General features: G+C 39.8%; 1 protein-coding gene across 17 annotated transcripts in view; it reads right to left on the minus strand.

Annotated features, from left to right (window-relative positions):
* Positions 1-19,633, minus strand: part of LMO7 (LIM domain 7) — a 176,377-nt gene that overhangs the window by 42,859 nt on the left and 113,885 nt on the right. For 7 of the 17 annotated variants that reach the window (XM_075918868.1, XM_075918867.1, XM_075918873.1 and 4 more), the window contains 11 exons: positions 16,948-16,978; positions 16,370-16,483; positions 15,729-15,927; positions 13,378-13,630; positions 12,699-12,998; positions 12,075-12,368; positions 11,617-11,751; positions 10,501-11,220; positions 6,518-6,547; positions 1,899-2,016; positions 215-357 (listed from right to left, as the gene is read on the minus strand). In XM_075918868.1, coding sequence (XP_075774983.1) covers positions 215-357; positions 1,899-2,016; positions 6,518-6,547; positions 10,501-11,220; positions 11,617-11,751; positions 12,075-12,368; positions 12,699-12,998; positions 13,378-13,630; positions 15,729-15,927; positions 16,370-16,483; positions 16,948-16,978 — 2,337 coding nt within the window. The remainder of the gene's footprint in view (positions 1-214; positions 358-1,898; positions 2,017-6,517; positions 6,548-10,500; positions 11,221-11,616; positions 11,752-12,074; positions 12,369-12,698; positions 12,999-13,377; positions 13,631-15,728; positions 15,928-16,369; positions 16,484-16,947; positions 16,979-19,633) is intronic. The other 10 variants (XM_075918880.1, XM_025181942.2, XM_075918881.1 and 7 more) reach the window with 6 other exon arrangements.

The raw sequence follows: 19,633 nt of genomic DNA on the forward strand, positions 1-19,633 counted from the left end.
CAGTAGTTTAGATTTCTCCATTATATAAATGGACCATTCAAAAGGCCAGTAAAGAGTAGGTTTATCAAAATATATTCTCCAAGAAAGGTGTGCTGAGTTTGTGCTCATATATGAAATAGAACTATTAAAATGCTAGTTAAGGATGCTTTAAGATTGAGCATATGTATTCACACCAAGGTAAGCAGTACATACAATATCTCCATTAGGTGATTACCTGTTCTGCTGCATTTCTCTCAGTGACTTGCTATTTCTTTCAGAAGTCTCAGAGGCTCTTCTTTCAATTTCTTCTCTCTCTTCCTTTTTCTTTTGCAAATCCGAAGTGAAACTTTTTCTGCGATTTTTCCATTTTGCTAGATCCTAAAATAAAAAACCACATTAATGTATGGAAATCTGATTTTTCTTTTAGAGACCTTTTAACAAACTACTGAGACCTTTTAACAAACAAACAGTCTTGGCATTGCTAAGACTGCTCATTCCAACTGGAAAACAGTGTGTCCTAATTTTGCTTTATAAAGCCTGTTTGTCTGCACTAACACTAGATTCTCATGTGTCTTCCTGTAAAAATCTGACCCAAATGTTTCTGACCTAAATGTTTCTGACAGACTGTGTTGATATTTTTCAGGTACGATGGCCTGCCGCCTATCGTTAAATAATGGTAACAACTGGAAACTTCTACCATAAAGCAAAAGCACTTATCTTTTCATTTATTTAAAAGGTAACATCAATGCTCAACTGGATGTTAACTTTAAATGCAACTGAAACGTGTGTGTCTGCATAACATACAGAAGAGTAAAGCAATATCTGAATGGATTCATGTATCAACTTAAGTATATACGGTATTAAATCCTAAATGGAAATTGTGAAGTTTCAACCCATTTTATGTTTTGCTCATGTTCTAATAAATAAATTAATTTAAAAAAAAATCACACTGCAGTTTGGCAGTCAGCTGCGTCTGCCCCCTAGAACTAGTCAAAGTAGAAGTGCTGAAAGTTTGAACCAAGGTGAACTAAACATGGTGAAAGCTTGCTCAGTGTCCAATGCTTATTAACACCACTCTCACTTCTATCATTACATCCCAATGTCTGAAGGAAAAGTCTCAAGTTTTTATAGGCCCCGTGGATGAATTAGATGAATAAAAATGCTGGTCTCAAAGCTGGGATATTAGTTTTCATAGTAGAATTTAAACCAGGTCTTTTTTTTTTTCCAGCTGTGAAAGGCAGGGGGAGGGGAAGGGGAGGGAGGAGGAGACTAAAGAAAGTGGAAGAAAGTAAATCATGGAATGTTTTCCCAAAAGTTTAAGCATTTGAACATAAAACTATCCAAATGGCTTTACAATTTCACTGAATATGACTTTACGTGCTAAATTTATGCACTTAATACACGTTTTGCCTCATTAGATTTCACAATATCACTCCCCCTGCAACACAGATGTTTGATTTTGTTTTGTTAATCTGATATGCAGCTTTTTTTAAACTTCTTCCTATAAAAGTAACTTATAAGATTACTACACTGAAATGCATTTAGTATTTTAAAAAACTTATGTTAACCATTACCTTTAAAAAACAGATGCAAATAGGTAAAATGACAGTGTGCTAATTACAACACTTTATCTTTCATTGTCTTACACGTAATTAGGCCTGAAGTAGTTTTTTTAGTTTTGTACTCTTCAAAAAGTGATCATACAGATAAATCTTACACTGAACAGCTGATCAAACAAACAGATAAAGCAGGAACATTAAGGATTTAAATTCCACATACCCAGATAATCTACAAATACTTGAAATTGGTCATTTACAACCCTGTCCCATAATGTGCCCTTTGTACAAGTGGAAAGTGACACTGGATTACAGAACTGGGCCATAGCAAGGCATATATGAGGAGCATAAAGGAACACTCACATCTTGCCACTTCTGATCTTGTTCTTGTATTTTGGACTTCATTTTCTGTAGCTCATCATAACGAATCTGGCGCAGCAGGAGTGTCTCATCTACACTGACATCATTCAAAGACTTGCTCCTAGGACCAAAAACATTGTTCTGCTTAATTTAGTTTTCACCATCATGCATGCAAGCAAGAGTTTCAAAAGGGAGGAAGGGATTTATATTATTATAACTTGAGCTGCCTATGGTACATTTTTCATCAGAGCCAGAAAAACAGATTAGCCATTTTTTAGTATCCATTATGCACCATCCTTGAACAAAGGTGACTAGGGAAGGAGAGAATCTGTTTCTACAGTCTCTCAGTAGCTTTACACTGATCATTCAAACTGCACTTGGCTACTCTTGAATGTTCTGCTTCTCTTCAGATTTTTCTCTCCCCCCATGAATTCAAAGTCTCCTGTTGGGGAAAAAAATTTCCCACCTTATCATCCCACTCTCGCTCCCCACTCTTTCTTCCTTCTATGTTCATAAATCTATTGTTCTCTGTTCTTCAAGCTCACAAGCTTAGCATCATTTTCAACTTTCTTTTCTCCCCTTCCCCTCCCCAACCATCTCCAGATGCTTACCAAGTTTGTCCACCTCTCAAATCAAAACTGATTTTAAAAAGACCACAATATTGTAACTACCAGGAAAGCTTGTCTGTGCTTTGGTTCTCCTTTGGCTGGGCTTCTATCAAATTCCTCCTCAGTCTCCCGGACTGTTTTCTTGAATGAAACATCCAACACCTAAAATAACTGTATCGTCTGCTCTCACCACGCAACACTTCTCTACCAGCACATTCACTGTCTCATCACCAACAACCATGGGCTCGATGCCCGTTGGTGTCCGATGCCTCCCTCACTATTTTCTTCCATCTTTCTCTGTCCAGTGCGGAGTGGCTTAGTTTCTGTAGACGAGCTCCGCACCAATCTACTATATCATCTACCCATTCTCTAAGGCAGTGGTCCCCAACCTTTTGGAGCCATGTATGCGCCACGTGCCCGGGGGTGGCACCACTCATGTGCCGCGCGCTCGGGGCAGAGGTGGCACCACACATGTGCTGCGCGCCCAGGGTGCAAGAATGGCTCAGGCCGGCCCTGGTTACTTGGTGGGCACACATAATGCCCCGGTGGGTGCCATGGTGCCCGCAGGCACCGCGTTGAGGACCACTGCTCTATGGGGTCTGCCTTTCCTATTCAGATCATCCATTATGCCGAATATCAAAGTCTTAACTTTTCGCTTGTTGTTCATTCTGCAGATATGCCCGAATAGCTGTAACTTCCATTATATAACCTTCAGCAGTAGGTTCTCTTTCAGCTGTATCTTGCTATATAGTTCCTCCTTGGTGACCTTCTGCATCCATCCTATTCTCAGGATCTTTCTATAACTTCTATTCTAATCTTTCGTTATCACCCATGTCTCACATCTGTACAACATGCCGCTAAATACACACATTTTCAAGACACTCAGCACTGTTCCTAAGCTAATAGCTTTACTTTTCCAGATTTTATTCATCACCTTCAAACTTGCTCTTGCTTTCCCTATTCTAGTCGCTATTTCCCTTTTACAGTCTACATCATGTGTCATGTTGCTCCCCAAATATGTGAACTTCTCTACATTCTCTAATTCGATCCCATCTACACTGATCTTCCTTCCTATTTCCTTATCTCCAAATACCAGTCTTCATTTTATCAATATTCATAATCAGTCCATACCGCTTCCCTTCCTCATTTAGCACACGCACCATTCTCGCTAAATTCGCTTCATCTTCCACGATCACTATATCACCCGCGAACCTCAAATTGTTAATTCTCATCCCATGCACCAATATCCCTTCTACCTCTTCCTTGATCTTGTCCATCACTCTCTCTAGCTCCGCGGTCAACATCAAAGGTATTTGTTGACCTCCTCTGTAAACCTCATCCCACGAGGCATACCAGGGAGGTTGACAGATGCCCTTGGTGTCGACCACAGAGCGTCCAGACTACCGCGCTAAGCCTACAAACAGCTGATCGGCACAGCGCGGCAGCCATTTAAATTTAAATGAAGTGGCAATTATTTAAATCACCGTTTCATTTCCCTATGCCAGGTAGCCTAATCTACATGCCTCTGTCACCAGAGGCATGTAGTCTAGACACACCCTAGGTGTGTGAAGAAGATACTCAGTGATATCAGATCTCCTTGTCTCCCTCTTCACTGTCTCCTTCTCCCAACACTGGTCTCTTTCACCCTGCTTTCCATGTCTGACTTCCATTCCTGTGCGACTGCCTCATCTGCTCCTGCTCTGCATCAAAGATATCAGGACATATGATCTACTTGCTATAGAATAAGTTTCACATTGATTGGTTTTAGTCCCAGCCCTTTCTTCTTACCCCTACATTCTTTGTCTATCTTGTGCTCAGTAGGTGCACTAAGGGGCAGAGACAGTGTGTCTGTGTTAATCTTTCTAAATTATGATGCAACAGAATGGTTCTACGTAGCATATTTAAAAGGGACAGTCATCTTAAAAAAAATTACTTCTCCCATTCAGAACAAAGGCCTATTGCTTTGTGAGGTATTCATATCCTCTATTCTGTTTAGCCCTATCTGTGTTCAAAGGTCTCTGGCTAAGTTCTCAAATCCATCAAGTTTCCTTGTAGTCTGACTTCAAGGTAGAGAGAGAACATTGTAATCTTCTCCCTGATGCTTCTGGAGTTTTAAGCTCCTTCTGGATTGGCCATCGATATAACTTTGGAGTGACATAGGACCCGCCCCAACCATCACAGTGCTTCAGCTCATTGACTGAGATGTGCTCCCATACAACTAGCTCAGGGAGCACAGCAACTGAAGAAGAAACCAACAGAATGATCATCTGAATGGCAATGAATGGCCATTAGAACAAAATAACATACTAAATGCTCCTGAAAAGGAAGGAATTGAGAGGATTCACTTAAGCCAGTTACAGCATAAAAAGGTATTGTGCAAGTTTCACCTATTTTTTGACAAAGTCAGTCAGGCCTGATCTGCTCCCCCAAACTTGAGCCTACCTCAAGGAGACGTGAATTATAAAAAAAAGTATGTAGTGGTTTTGCGATACATAGAACTAGAGATTAAGAGGAGGCTAAATTTAATTTCAGTAAATTAAAATGTAAAAGCTAGAACACTCAGTTATTGTCCCTGTTTATCATTTTAAAATGGGAAACATGACAGTTCTCACAACAATACCATGGTTACTACCTCAGGAACTATTTGTTTGCTTAGTTTTCTGTCCTGCCCTTTTTATAATTCACTTGTGTCAGGCACAGAAATGGTTTTGTATTTCAATAAACTTGTGTCGAAATTTGTTCAAGATTGGTTGAGGGAATGTAAATTATCAACCACTTTTCTCTCAAGCACGGTAGAAAATATAAGTAATTGAAACACATACTTGATTAAAACCAATTTAAAAAAATTGTGTTAAGTTGTGTGTCATCACTTTAATATAAAAACTTATCTAAAGGATACACCCTCAGAGTCTCCCTCCTCTGACTATGTAGCAGAGCTCCCTCTGGGATACTTTCATTTAACCACTTACTACAAATGCATTTCATACAACTTTCTCAGATGTTATTTCATTTCTAAAGATCACAGTCAGAAAGTGCACAGATTTCAAAAGAGAAAAATTAGAGAAACTTAGTAAAGCATGCCCAAAACCCAAACACTCATGCATATGCAAATCTGCCAAGTGCATTCAGGCTAAAATCAGTGAAGCACTCCTTTTCTCCTACTACTCCGCCTAAACAGTAAGCCAAGTGAAAAAACAAGTCTCAAATGACAAAATTGTGCTTTAATGAGTATTGCTGCATTGAAACTTGGAGTAAGTTTACACTTAGTATTCAGTCACCTTGTGTTGGATAAATAGATTCAATAAATTATACAATATCCAGAAAGCCCAACCTCTCTAGCAGAAACTATATCCTTAAATAACCCTGAAAGGAAAAGCTACCCCTAACTTACCTCTCTGTCTTTATTTTAAGATGCCCTCATTTTAAAGTTGGATTTTTGTGCAATATATCCAAAATAATAGTAAATGCTGTGCTAAATTAATTTAAGATGCTCTTAATTTTCTTCTCTCTCATTCTGGGTGATTTATTCCACATATGTGGACCGTAGCCAACTGAGACACTTTCCTATCCTTTCTTACTAAAATAAATAGCTATTTAAATTCACATCAATGTCAGTATTCTTGCCCATACCCTCTATTAAAGAAGAAATATTTAGTAGCTTTTCACTAGAATTGCTAAACCTCTAAAAACCCAAATTTGAATATGATGGGGAAAACACATGGTAAGTTTAAGCAAAAGTGAAATTTCACAGAAGATTTCAAAAAAGCATGACAACAGCAGCCACTGCAGTTTATTTACAACATATGCAACAATCAATTTCTATCAGAAGCATAGCTATTGTGTTTCCTGTAAGTTATGAAAAATTGCCCTTGTACAGAAGTACAAAGTAGCATGCACAAAGTGGTTTGAGCAAGAGTTTTTAGTTATTATACATGCATAAAATTACTGGAAAAGTTTTATAAGATGCATAACACAAATAGTATGGTATCATTTTCATATTTTTATCAAACTTACCCATCCTCCTCAGAAAGCTTTTGAAACAGTCTGAGAAATCAGAAAATCAAAAATAAATTCATTTCAGAGTCTTACTACGTATGTAAGATAACATTAAGAAGCTTAATGAAGAAGCATTTTGATTAAAGTAAAGGGAGATAATCAAAAGATTGGGAGTTAGAGGCTTAGATCAGCACCCTAAAGTCCAGGTGCAAGTCAGAAACTTATGAGAAGCAATGTGTTCTGGAAATCAAGCTTTAAAAAAAAAACTCAATTAAAAAAGGTCCCCATCACAATTCCTAATATTTTCAGTTTTGGAAATAATTCATGAACAGTCTAATAGTTACTCATTACCTCTTCCAGTGCTGCCAGAAAGTGCAGACAAAAAACTATGACTATTTTGAACTGATTCCTAAGATAAAGTTGGAGTCAGAAAGGTTATATTTTTGTTCCAATTGATATGTTCATTCTTAATTGTAATGCATGTAATAAATGGAATGAATGAACAGAATGCCAAAAATGTTATCAGCTTAACACATTAAGATGCAGAACCAGATGCGTCCAATGTGATATACTGAGTTACTTAGTAAAGACATTGAATATAAAATTGAGTGTAATATCCTGTATATTCAGGAGTTCTAGAAATACTTCAACCAAATGCAAGATCTGTTGATGTGTTAAGCTTCAAAATTAATGATACACACAATTATAGCTGTCATGACATAGGGATGCTGAATGTGAAAAATTGCAACTTGCAATTCCGTATTTTCAGTGATACAGAGAACTTGAAAAACCTACTCTCCCCAACAGAGTAAGGAGTTTGAGAGAGGGCAGGCACTAGTTAAATTGAGGGCAGACAGGATAGCAAGGCTCTCAGTAAGCCAGACACAGAGGAGTTGAGCACTAACTGGCGATTCATTTGATTTGGAGAGAGAGAGGAATTGGTTGGAGCAGTGTTTCCCAAACTATGGTCCGCGGCCCAGTAAAATGCCGGTCGAATTGGGCCATTCGGTTGAATCAGGCCCCACGCCCCTGCACCCCGGAGTGCCGGCAAGTTCAGAGCCGGGGTCCTGCTCCAGCGCTATGTTGCGCTGGGTCTATCCCCTGCTCTGCCTGGTGCAGCCCCCGGATCCCCCGCTCCTGCCCCCAGAGCGTGCCCCTTGGCCCCGGATGTCCCTGCCGTGTGCAGCTCCTCCTCGCCACCTGCCGCCCATGCGCAGCGTTGCATGTGGGCGGGTAGGACGCCCGGGCAGGATGTGATGTCACGGCCCGGGGTTTTGAAACCCGTGGGAGGCACGTTGCCGGGCCTGGCTGGCTCCGGGTTTGGCCTCCATGGCCTGAGTGCGGACTCCGGCCCCGCAACGTGGAAGGAGAAGGTAGGGAACTGGCTCATGCAGCATTGGCAAGGAGAGGAGAGGAGGGACTTGGGAGGGAAAGGCACTAAGGGACAGGGGTGCAGGAGAGAGAGGCAAATGCCAGGGGGGCAAGTGCAGACCATGAGGAAAAGGGCAAAAGTGGAGGTGTCAGTGAGAGAGGGGACAGGGTGGTGCTGGGAGAGGAGAGGGGAAGGGCACTGGGGGCTGGAGGGGGAGGTGTTGGGAAAAGGCTTCAAAGAAGGGGTGGGCATGAGGAAGGTCAGGATGGAGCAAATCGTGTGTGAGGGCACAGAGGGGCAGGAGTGGAATGGGGCAGAGACTGGTGAGGGGGTGGGTATTAGGGAAAAAGAAGGCAAAAGGGAGGCACCAGGAGGGTGCAGGGCTAAGGGAAGGTGCAGTTGCCAGGGGATTCTGGGGTGAGGAGGAGGGGAGAGCTGGCCACCAGAAGCAGCTCTGGACAGGGGAATCGGGGCAGGCTGGGGAGATTGGGGCGCTGGTGGAAGCAGGGCTGCCGGGGGGTGTGAGATTGGGGGTAGGGAGTTGGCCGGGGAAGATGTGGGTGGGGTGGGAGAAGCGGACGCTGGAAGGAGGGCTGGACACAGGCAGCGGGGCTGGCCAAGGGAGATTGGGACGAGAATCGAGGGAGAACTGGCTGCCCGGGAGGGGGTTGGGGGAAGTGGGGCTGGCCAGAGGCACAGCAAGGGGAGCAGGGGGGAGGAATGAATGTGCCTGCAGGGAGTTGGACTGACCCCACCCAGTTTCCCCCTCCCTCCCCCCAAGCATGAGTTAGTCCGGCACAGGGATTCTACTGGTTCTCCCCCCCCCTCCCCCCCACACACACACCCCTCGAGTAGTTGTGAACTGTCTGGCTGGTAGACACACTCATGCAGCCTGAGCACATTTACCAGCCAGGCAGTTTGAAACTACAAACTGATACATCTAGTAATAATACAACTTACCTACTGAGAAAATACCAGACATGTTATAGGTCTGGTATTTTCTCTGTTTGTTTTTCATGTGTTTATATTTTTGGGCTGCAAAAAGCAGAACTGAAGAAAAAGGGTGTCATGATTATGAGGGTTAGCCAGCAGCCTGGGGATTAAGGGGTTAACTACACCTAGCCAGGTGGAGTGACCAATAAGAATGTAGGTGGGACTTTTCAAACTGGGACAAAGGAATTTGGGTTTTTTTTCTTTTCTCCCTTTTGTCTCTCTGAGAGAGTTCTCTGCAGCTACAGAGAGGGACAAGCATGTCTCTCTCTCTCTCTCCAAGACATCATTCTTCATTTTCTGTAAGTAGGGTAAAGTTTAGGTAGTTTCGTTAGGTTTTATTGTGTTATGGATTGGGTATGGGATCTGAGATCTGGCACTGCTTAGAAGATGTTTTGGCTTTTCTTTGTAACTAAGTTCTAGGCCCATGGAGTTTCTCCATGAGTATATTTTGTTACCTTCCTCTCTAGTCATTATACTTGCAACCAGAATATTGTTGTAATAATAAAAGTTCTTTCTTTTATTAACCTGGCAGTGGTTAATGGTGTGCCCTGATTTTTGTTTTAGGGGGAAGATTTCCCAAATGATCTTTCCCCTGGTTTCTTTAGCAACATTTGGGTGGTGGCAGCTGAAGTTTTATTCCCAAGATCTAGGTTTTTAAGATCTTGGGGGAAGTTTTATACCAAAGCCTGGTAGATAAGGCTTTGGGGTACACTTGCTGGCCCCCACTTCTGCATTTATCATGCCAGAGTGGGGAAGGAGCCATGACAAAGGATTCCAATTAAAGTAAAAAGTTTGGGAAACCCTGGTCTAACCAGCTTTGTCTGTCTGTCTTACAGCCCATTTATCCAATCCATATTCCTTAACTTGTTGGCAAGAATATTGGGGGTGACCATATCAAAAGCTTTGCTAAAGCTGGCACTAGGAGATTTGGGAGGACCAGAAACAACTTATTTGAATATTCATCATTTGATTAATGAATATGCAAATGAACATTACTGGTCCTCCAAAAGTTCGTGAATGGATTTACTGGTGCCCGTGTCAAAAAGTTTGGGAACCCCTGGGATGGAGAAATGAAAGGGCTAGTTCAAGTCACACACACACACACACACACACACCCCTTTTGGGGATAAGCTTTTTAGGGTCAAAGTGGCACAAGCGCTTTTCACCGAGGACAGTAGGGTTAGAGCTATGGGTAAGTGAGCCTTGGGAATTTTTCAGATCTAGCTCAAACAATATTAACAGAGCATCTATTTCCTGAAATAATTCTAGTGTGCAGGTAATTTTGCAACATTTATACTCTTGTTTTGAGATATAAAGTATTGCCTTCCATGGTCTCTTGGGTGATTACTCCCACTCCTGATCAAACGTAGAAAGCAGCATGAATAATTTGAGACTAAAGGACACAATGTACATTACTAGTAGCGATCAAAATAATCTAAAAACAGGAAAACTAGGGGGTTTTTTTGAAAATACGGTATTGCCCAGTCTTAAGCTTTTCGCTGACTACACAAAAATAAATACACTGCAGTTTCGCACTACATGCATGGTTCAGTTCAGTACAAGATGATGCTTTCTTTAACGGGAACATTTCAAATACTTGGACACAAGCACTCTCCACACATGGACACAACCTGACCTCTTAACCATCTGGCGTTTCTTGTGTTTAACTTTGCTGGCCTCTCTGATAGCCTCCCATTTTTTCCAGTCTTCTTCACTGCATGGACCTGGAGTAAAACTGACTGGTTGCACAACACTTCCTACTTTCCAAGACTCAATCTTGCGAGTTAGCATGTCATCTTTCTTATGTCGTGAAGAGGGTGATAAGACTATACCGCCATTTTTTTCCTCTTCTGTTGTGGTAGTCTTGTCAAGTAAACAAAGAAATTTGGATTGGATTTCTGGTGGGAGACTCCAAGGATCAGGAAAGAGTGCAGGATGGTAAGTGTCTGGAGCACCTGATAAAGATGCCTCTTTTTTCTGTGTTTGTACTTTTCGAACAATCATGTCATCTTTTTCTAAATCCGGAATAACAGGCTGTCCCTCTCTGGGCTGCAGAATTATTTCACCCTCTAGAAGAGGTTCTTGTCCAGAGGATTTTCTAAAATATTCAAAAGCTTGAAGAGCAACTGGATTCAACTGGAAAGCCCCAGTTTTCCGAATAAATAAATCATCATTTTCTAAGTCTGGATACAGGTCTCCATTCATAGTTTCCCTCTGATTGCATCCTGGTGTTGAAGAAATATTCTTCCTGCATGTTATGACCCTAGGGCCAGAAGTAGGATCAATTTTGGTCTTCATTTCAGAAGACAAATAATCATCAGAGTATTTTTGGAGGGTCTGCAGTAATGAAAACTGACTGAAGTATATAAACAAAAAAGAGGAAGGTAGAGTATCATTAATTGGCAGAAGACTCAAAATATTCAGTGGAACATTTGTTTTAGACTTGGAATAGTCTGAGAAGCACACATACAATTCAGCAGTTGCTATCATTTCTAAAATGCAGCACACATCCATCCCTCTAAAATGATAATACAGCATATTAACTGTGGTTCAAACAACAAGATCACATGCTCATACACAAAGCTAATGATCTTTTACAGTTTGTTATGCCTTTCAGTAAACTAGCAACTTGTGACTAAGTACAGAGATAATAGCAACATCATGAGTTGCACTTTTAATTCACTCAGGCGTTGCATTAGTAGTCGTTTCCCTTGATACAGCAAGAGCGTACAGTTCATGCAATTATATCAACCTGGGCTGATCAGAGGCATATGTGAGTCCCCCTTCTGCAATTTGGGACAATGATTTCCCCACATATTCAGCCGTCAGTTTGGCACTGCTTGGTTTTAAGGCTGAAGCTTCATCCTCAGAATCAGACTTCCTCCTACTGTAAAGTAGCATGAGGAATGGGGGGGGGGGGGGAAAAGAGTGGAAATTAAGAAATATTTATAGTAATTATGGACTGAAGCATAAAGATTGAGGTGCAATTGTCTATTGTAGATAATACAGCAGTTTATTTCCCTGCAAAAACTTCTGCTTGAACAAATAAGCCATAAAAAAGCGGCTGTTTAAATTTTCAAGGAACAGCCAGTAGAGTTGATAAAAAAAAAAAGTAGACCAAAAAAAGTTTCTTGAAATATTTAAAGCCACATCGCAATCAAAAGTTGTGCATACATGAGACATAAGAGTAGCATGCACACACACACAAACCTGAATCCCTGAAGCTCCTTATACCATGGTTTGGAAGAGGATCCTTTTTTTACTTTTTTCCAATGCAATTCCTCTTCTGGAGTCCAAAACTTAGGAAGAAACTTGTCAAAACAAACTGCTGGGTTTGAAATGGCTGAGTTTAATTTGCGAACATAGAGATCATCTTTTTCAATGTTTGGGATGCCTACTGCCTTTTCTTCCTCATCATCAGAATAGCCGGAGAATTTTGAAGAAATATTAACTTTTGGCTTGTTTTCCTCTTTAGGGTCCAAATGCCTCTGCCTCCTCTGGTTACTGTTCAAAATATCCAATCAATTAAGATACTTTAGCATCAACTTCCCAACATATGCAAGAGACATGCTTTTTGGCTCAAAAAGTTCAAATTTGTGAATGAAGCAAATTAGTTTTCAATTCCATTACTGCAGCACTAGAACAAAGTTAAGTGGTTATAATAGCATCTTATTTCATCTGATAAAAAGAAAGGAATTTGACTACAAAGAATGTAGTCATTTATCAGAATAATTAAATAAACGTCGATTAGAAATGTTTGCTTTTTGATGCAGTTATTTACGGATTGCAATTTTGGTAGTATAGTAATTTGGATCTAGGATTAGTATCTCTGACCTCATTGGTTCAAGCACAGCAGATAATGGACCAGCTGGATAACTTTGTTGTAAACAAGATTTAGAAGAGTCCTTGTGCAAGATGTAAAGATGTCCAGGTGCAGCAGAACTCACAGGGCTCTTTTTTATTAAGAATCTACGTTTTGCTAAATCATCCATAACCACGTCAGGCAGTCTTCTTTCATCTTCTGAATCAGAGCCACTGTCATACTCATAGATCATCTGCACGGAAGCTGGATTTGTAAACCCAAATTCTGCTCTGCTATTTTGACAGGAAGCTAAAGGATTCTTTCCTCGTCCACTGAGATTGACCAAAATAGGAACAAAGTGAAGATAGTGAAGTCACCTAGATCATGATGAAACCCCAAAATGCCCAATAATTTACAAACTGGAAAATTGGACAGCAGAGATTAACAACAAAATCTGGATAAGTTTGGACCAAAAAAGTAAAATATGTTCTGGTCACTTTAATTCTTCATTTTAAGATAATCTAAATTCCCACTCAAAGTTTTATGCATGTCACAATGTTATTCAGCAACCAGCTATGCCAAAAACAGTTTATTTTGTAAGTCTCAAATACTTTACTTTTAATAAGGACAGCTTCTCTATACTTTAACGAATGAGTATGTCCCATTTGCCATAAATCAAAAATTTGCTCAACTTAAATACCACGCTAGTACCTTGAAAATGTTCCATCTGGCTCAGTGAAGACAGGACTTGCCCAACTTCTTCTATTGTCCTCATTCTTCTCTGTCCTTTTTTTCCTGAGTGGCGCTGGCATATATGATGCCGGTTTGGCTTTGCTTGGTAAGAAACGATTGAACTCTGTAGTAGTCTTTGGTTCAATCACAGCAATCCTGCGGTATGACATGTCATCTTTGCTAGAATCATGCATTTTGTAAGGCAGTTCAGAGTCCGTGTCACTTTCACAACCTTAAAAAACAGCCAAAGGCACACAGTTTATACTCTAGGTTTAAATCTTTGACTAAAGCCTATAATAAACCGAAGTTGATTAAGCTACCGGTATGTATTTTCATAATTTTTTCCTAAAACATGCAATACTACTAACAAGATAGCCACAGAAGTATTTTTAGAAGTATGTCATGAAGCTTTGAAAAGGGTGAATGGAGTTGAAACTGGTTTACATGCTAGTGTTAGAATATAATGATTTTTCTACTGTTCCCATTAGAGGTGGAAAGCAATGTGCTAATCCTTAGATATTGAAAAATTTAATAAAATACTTTTGAGTTATAAGGTATTAAATTAATACACACAGCTCAGAGATTGGTTGAAGGTTTATAGAGTGAGGCCAAAAAAATGTATGAAACCTCTGAACAATGTATACAATTTACACATTTGGTTTTGTAAACTATACCATCCAAACAAGTCTACAAACTTGGGACAGCTACACAGTCAATTTTACTTGACTATTGAAATGTAAAGGTATTCAACTGCAGGAGGTATGTATGCCACATTCAAAAATAACTGAAGCAATTTGATTGAACAGTCTTGGCTCTTGGCAATTTTCATAAAAACCTACAAAGCCAAAATGAAATCTATTTTCAAATTTGGATGAAAACACTTTTAAGTAGTTCACGTCAATGTTGGTTTATGGGTGAATGTGGAAAAAAACCCCAGAGGCCTAACTTATGCCTACAAATAGAAAAGAGTAAGGTAGAGATGTGAAATTAATAATTCTGTCTAAAGATCTTTAAACAATCTTACAAAGGAGCAGAAATGCACAAGCAAAGCACAACACGGTGTGTTAAGTGTGAAATTCTGCTTCAATGCCTCTCTTCCTGGCTGCTAGTGATTTAAGTCCAGCATTTAGAGTACCTCTGTTCTGAAACTGGAGGTGTAATTTCCATCTGGGGAAGATGTAGTAGTTGTGCCAAACCAGCAGCGTATCCACCATGGCCAGGGTACCAGCCTGACTACATACCTGGTATGCTAACTCAAAGCCAACGCTCCTACATCTGTCTGAGCTGGAAGATTACATCTCTAGGTGTAAATGAGCCAAAATGCCTTTAGATAAGTATGATATTATGCATATACTACATCAGTTGTAAACTGCTTAGACTTCATCTGCAGTTCTCAAAATGCAGTTCTCAAAGATACTTAATTACAAAGCATTTCTATCCATGTGTTCTAAATGTAGCAAACAACAAGCCCATTAGAGTAAAGTGACTTGCTGAGAGTAAATAACAGATCTTGAGCCAAAGTGGTAGTGTCCAGTGCTCTAGCCATTAGAACACTGAATACACAGAAGAATAGCCTGAACTTAATATGTAGAATACAACATATATTTTACACCTTTAGTGGTTTGGTATTTTTTTAAATAAGTTATAGGCATTTTAGTTCACCGCAAAAAGCAATGTAGTGTCTCATCTCTTTCAAAACCAGTCATACCCACAGAGATTCCAAAATCTGAAAACCATCATTAGCGGTAGCTAAACAATGTGTTGTATATTTTGATTAAAATATTGTGAAGACTTTTTGTTTTTCAGTTTTCATTATGATGTTGAAAGTTTTGGAAAAATGAAAGTTTTCTACAAAGATTTATTTGACCAAAGCTCCAAATAAAATGTTTTGGCAAGCACTGTTAGAAGCACTGCAGTTCAACAGAAAGATCAGTCCTGCTATCCAGCAAAGCAGCCTGGGACAGGAGAAAAAAAATCTGTGTATTAAGCAAGTGGTCAACAACCAAACCTCTACACATTCCTCCCTACAATTTAAAAATAAGCAAGAGAGGACAGTGGAGCAAAGGTCCCAAACAGCCCATCTAGAATCACGTTTGCGAGACTAGATTACTTGTTTTCAGCCAGCTGGTAGCTAGTCAATAATTGCTCATGCAAAAACATGTTGATATGGCACTTAGTACTCCTGCAGCAACTTCTGAGTTGGAGCTGCCTTTGAAGTCAGTGGGAATTTAACACATTGAGCAGTTGCAATATTAGGTCCATATGCTTTCTTCCCCAATCTTCCTCTCACAATCCATAAATTAACAGAGAGCCCTAATAAGCAAAAATACCTTCACTGCCACCCTTCAAGGTTATATCTGATGAAAAGCTTGCAGAGGATCTTGAACCAAAGGAGTCCAGGCTATCAAAAGAATCGTCTCTTTTATGGCTAGTGGAAGGTGAAAATGCTTCTCCACGATCAAGGTACCAAATATCACCGTACCCGCTATCCCTGCCACTGTTTTTCAGGCTGCAGGATTCTTCGAGGGCCTAAAGGAATAAGTTATTTTGTTGTTTTCAGAATTTTTTTTGGCAATTTCAGAAACAGATACTTTACATAGTACATGCTATACACAGCTTTAAAAAGTGCACTCCGAAGTTCAGACAAGAAACTCAGACGGGATACTCAGTGCCTTACATTCCATTTTAATTTGGGTCAAAACGAAGAAAAAAAATCTTAAGTTTTCCTCAGATAAATGAGGGAATTTATAATCCTTTATTGAAGTGGTAGCGCTTAAAGTATCTTAAGCACTTTTGGGGAAAAAGTGAGGAATATCTGCCATCTTCTCACAAGAAAAATTTAATTAAAACCCAAAGAGAGGTTTAGAATTGACATCTCTAATGTATGGCATATGGCAAATTATGCAACATATATTTAATACTCAGCCTTACAAAAGTACATAGCAATTACTATTCCATTTGACTTTCTTACCCTGGTCAGACCTTGTCCTAGTAATTTCTCAAATGCTTTAAGGTTAAGGTGTGGACCATTATAATGAGGGTTGTTTTGTGCTTTCCTCCCCAGCCAGTATAATGTAATCAAAACCTAAAACAAACAAACAAAAAAAAGACAAATTGAGAACTACTAAACAGCATGCCAGTGCAAAAAGGACTGAACACAAACCGCTATGGTTGGTTTCAAGTTTTCCACAATGAAGTGTAAAATCCTTTTTTGGGGGGGAGGGCAGTATATATTTGCCAGGCTGCCTCCATCAAAAAAACAACTGATGAGTTATCATTGTGGTCCATCCACACATGTCCCAATGAGAAAATATTTAAATTATTATTACATTTCTAACTATTTTTTCTAAATTTATTATTATTATTTCATTCTAAAGTTACTCAGGAAGAGACACACAGGAAAGTAGTACTGATGTACACCAAACACATGAACAGCTGAAGAGTTATCTAAGAATGACAATGGCATGACAAGAGAAGTTTTTACAATAGTAAATTAAAGTATATATGAAATAATTATTTCAACCAAAGCATAAGGTAAACATGGCTTACATTCTTCAGTCTTCTGTTGGTCTCTTCTTGCCTGTAACGGAGGGAGTAGGGGAGGAGAATTTCAGTATTTCTGACTAGAACAACCAAATAAATTTTAGTCCCAAACAACACAATCATTAAAAAGATGAAATATGGATATATCTGATTCTAAAACACATCACAAGTGTGATTCACTTCTTCAACCACTACATACAAGAACAAAGCTGAAGGCAGAAACAACTCTATTGGAGGCTTCAGAATAATCTCTCCATAAATGGGAATGTGTCCTTCATTATAATCAGTATTTCTGACTGTAGGGGAAAACCACACCAAAGTAAAAATCTGAATAGTTTTGTATTATAATTTTACTGGTAAATTGAAATATTTAGCTCAAGTGGCAAACAGCCGAATGCTCCTGGGGACAGACTCCCTGTTAATCTGGAATATCTATAGGTCTCTCTGGTTCCATCTGCAGATCTTAACAGATTGTAACTTTGAGGTATTTTTGGAGTATTTTCCAAATACTTGCTTCTGAGCTGCAACCATGCATAGCAAATCTTCTGCCAAGAAAGATTTTTTCAGAAACTTGAGCAACTTGAAATTGGAAACATCTGGAGAAGGCAGTGGTGAAAGTAACTTAAAATTTCTTATAGGTATTGTCCTTTTGCAACTCGGGTTCCTGCCAGTTCTTTAAACAACTTCCTGCTGGATTTTGCCACAGCTCTTGCCAGAGCTGTGCACTAAGGTCTACCCATTTACCTTCACCTCTGGAAGAAGGCCACATATCAGAGGACATGCTTGAAGACTATAAGCAGTAATACTAGTCAACATGTTTAAAAACTGCTCACTTGTAGTGTTTTGGTGGTATATTTGAAGATGCTGATCCTCTTTGGTTCAAGTGGAACTTTGCTATACAAAAATGTTTCTTCATCCAAAACATCCCACATGCCTAACAAACTGAATATCTCCCCAGTCACATCTATTACTCAAGGTTATGCTTGTAGGGCCATCAAGACAGGGAACCAAGCCATTTCAAACAAAAAACTACATTGGGAACACCACTTTAAACCTTTTTGAGAGCTTAACTTAACATCTAGGAGCTCTCTTGCACCTCCCATATATTTGTACCAATATGCATCATGACCACAGACTCTGCCTAGGATATCTCAATTGTATTTGCAATTTTAGAGGGAGATGCAGTATAATGTTAAGTATGTTGTATAGTCTTGCAGTCCCAATGGAGCCTTTGCTGCTACATTTGAAGGGGCAGTCTTAGAATGCATGGTTTTCCATTTATATTTGATAAGGACTCTACAATCTTTACCAATATGTAGATTTCACTAAAGGCAGAGAACCCTGATCTGGCACCCTCGGGACCTGAGTGTTCCTGAATGACAGCGTTTGCCAGCCCAGGGGAAAGTCAAAGCTCCCCTTTTGGCTCTTTACGCTGCTCCACACAACTTCGGGCCAGGGCTACACTACCCAGTCAGGGCTCCACTCTTGCTGTCAGTAAAAGCTGCATTCTAGGGCTCCAGTCCTGACTACAATTCCGGCTGTCCAGGCTACTCCCCAGCATGCTGGCCCCACCTTTCCTCACCTCTCCCCGCTACTAGCCCAGTCCCTGAACTTGCCAGCCAGAACTCTCTGGTCCAGCAATATTCATAGTCCTTCTGGACCATGGATGCTGCCAGACCAGAGAGCCCCAGATTTTAGAAGTCCAAGATGTACAGCATTTGTACTTCTGAAAACACCAGGCAGATTGATCACGTGTACTACTTTGAAATAGGAAGGTGTCCTGATAAGCTTTCAGAAACTTCTGAAAACCTACTTTCTGAGTCTGGTGAATCACTATGAGCAATTCCTATGCTTTAAGTCAGTCCAACCCAGAAAGTATTAACTTTCTAAGATCTAAAACCTATGTATTAAGACACTATTACCTCTATTTCCCCATTGCAACCATTGAAGTCAACTGGGGAGTCCTGACAAATGAAGGATGAAGTTATATTTTATGGGATTGGTATCTGGGTGTACAGTTGAAGGCCATACACCTTGTCGTCTGCTACAACCTAATTCTGGGGCTCAAGTCATACATGATTTTTTCCAGTTCGCTTTTTAAATTAATATTTAGTGTTTGTTTCTGGTTTACATTTGTTTGGTGGATTGTTTCTGGCCACTTATTTTGAAAGAGGAAGACGTTCAGCTATTTTGGAATGATTTAATAATCATTAACAAAATATTCTCGAATTCTTAAAGCAATACAAATTCTGGAGAGCTATATTTACACCTAAAAAGCCAAGGAGTTAAGTTTAATCCAGAAGAAAATGGAGGACAATCCCTTGAAAACTTAGTTTAATAAGATGAAATTCCCTTACATTTGCTACTCTAAGGGAAAGGCAGTGAGTTGCTCAGACCTAGCCAGTAAATTTTCTATCACTCTATGTGGCACTTAGATCACTCCTTTGCTTCCTCTAATTTGAATTACTTAGAACTAGCACTTTTGAACAGCATGTTACAATGGATGCAGAAGGGGAATAGGAAAAATAACCTCTTAACCCAATATAATATCCAACTCCTCATTTAAATACCACCCAAAGATGCGAAGTCCAGAAATAAAATCTATAAGAAATAGTTCACTCAAGATTTTTTTAAGGTACTTATCTAGACTGTTTCTGATTCCTTGAGCAGGTCTCATCTTTTTATGGCCTCT

Source organism: Pelodiscus sinensis, chromosome 1, assembly GCF_049634645.1.
Source record: "Pelodiscus sinensis isolate JC-2024 chromosome 1, ASM4963464v1, whole genome shotgun sequence".
Lineage (NCBI taxonomy): Eukaryota > Metazoa > Chordata > Testudines > Trionychidae > Pelodiscus > Pelodiscus sinensis.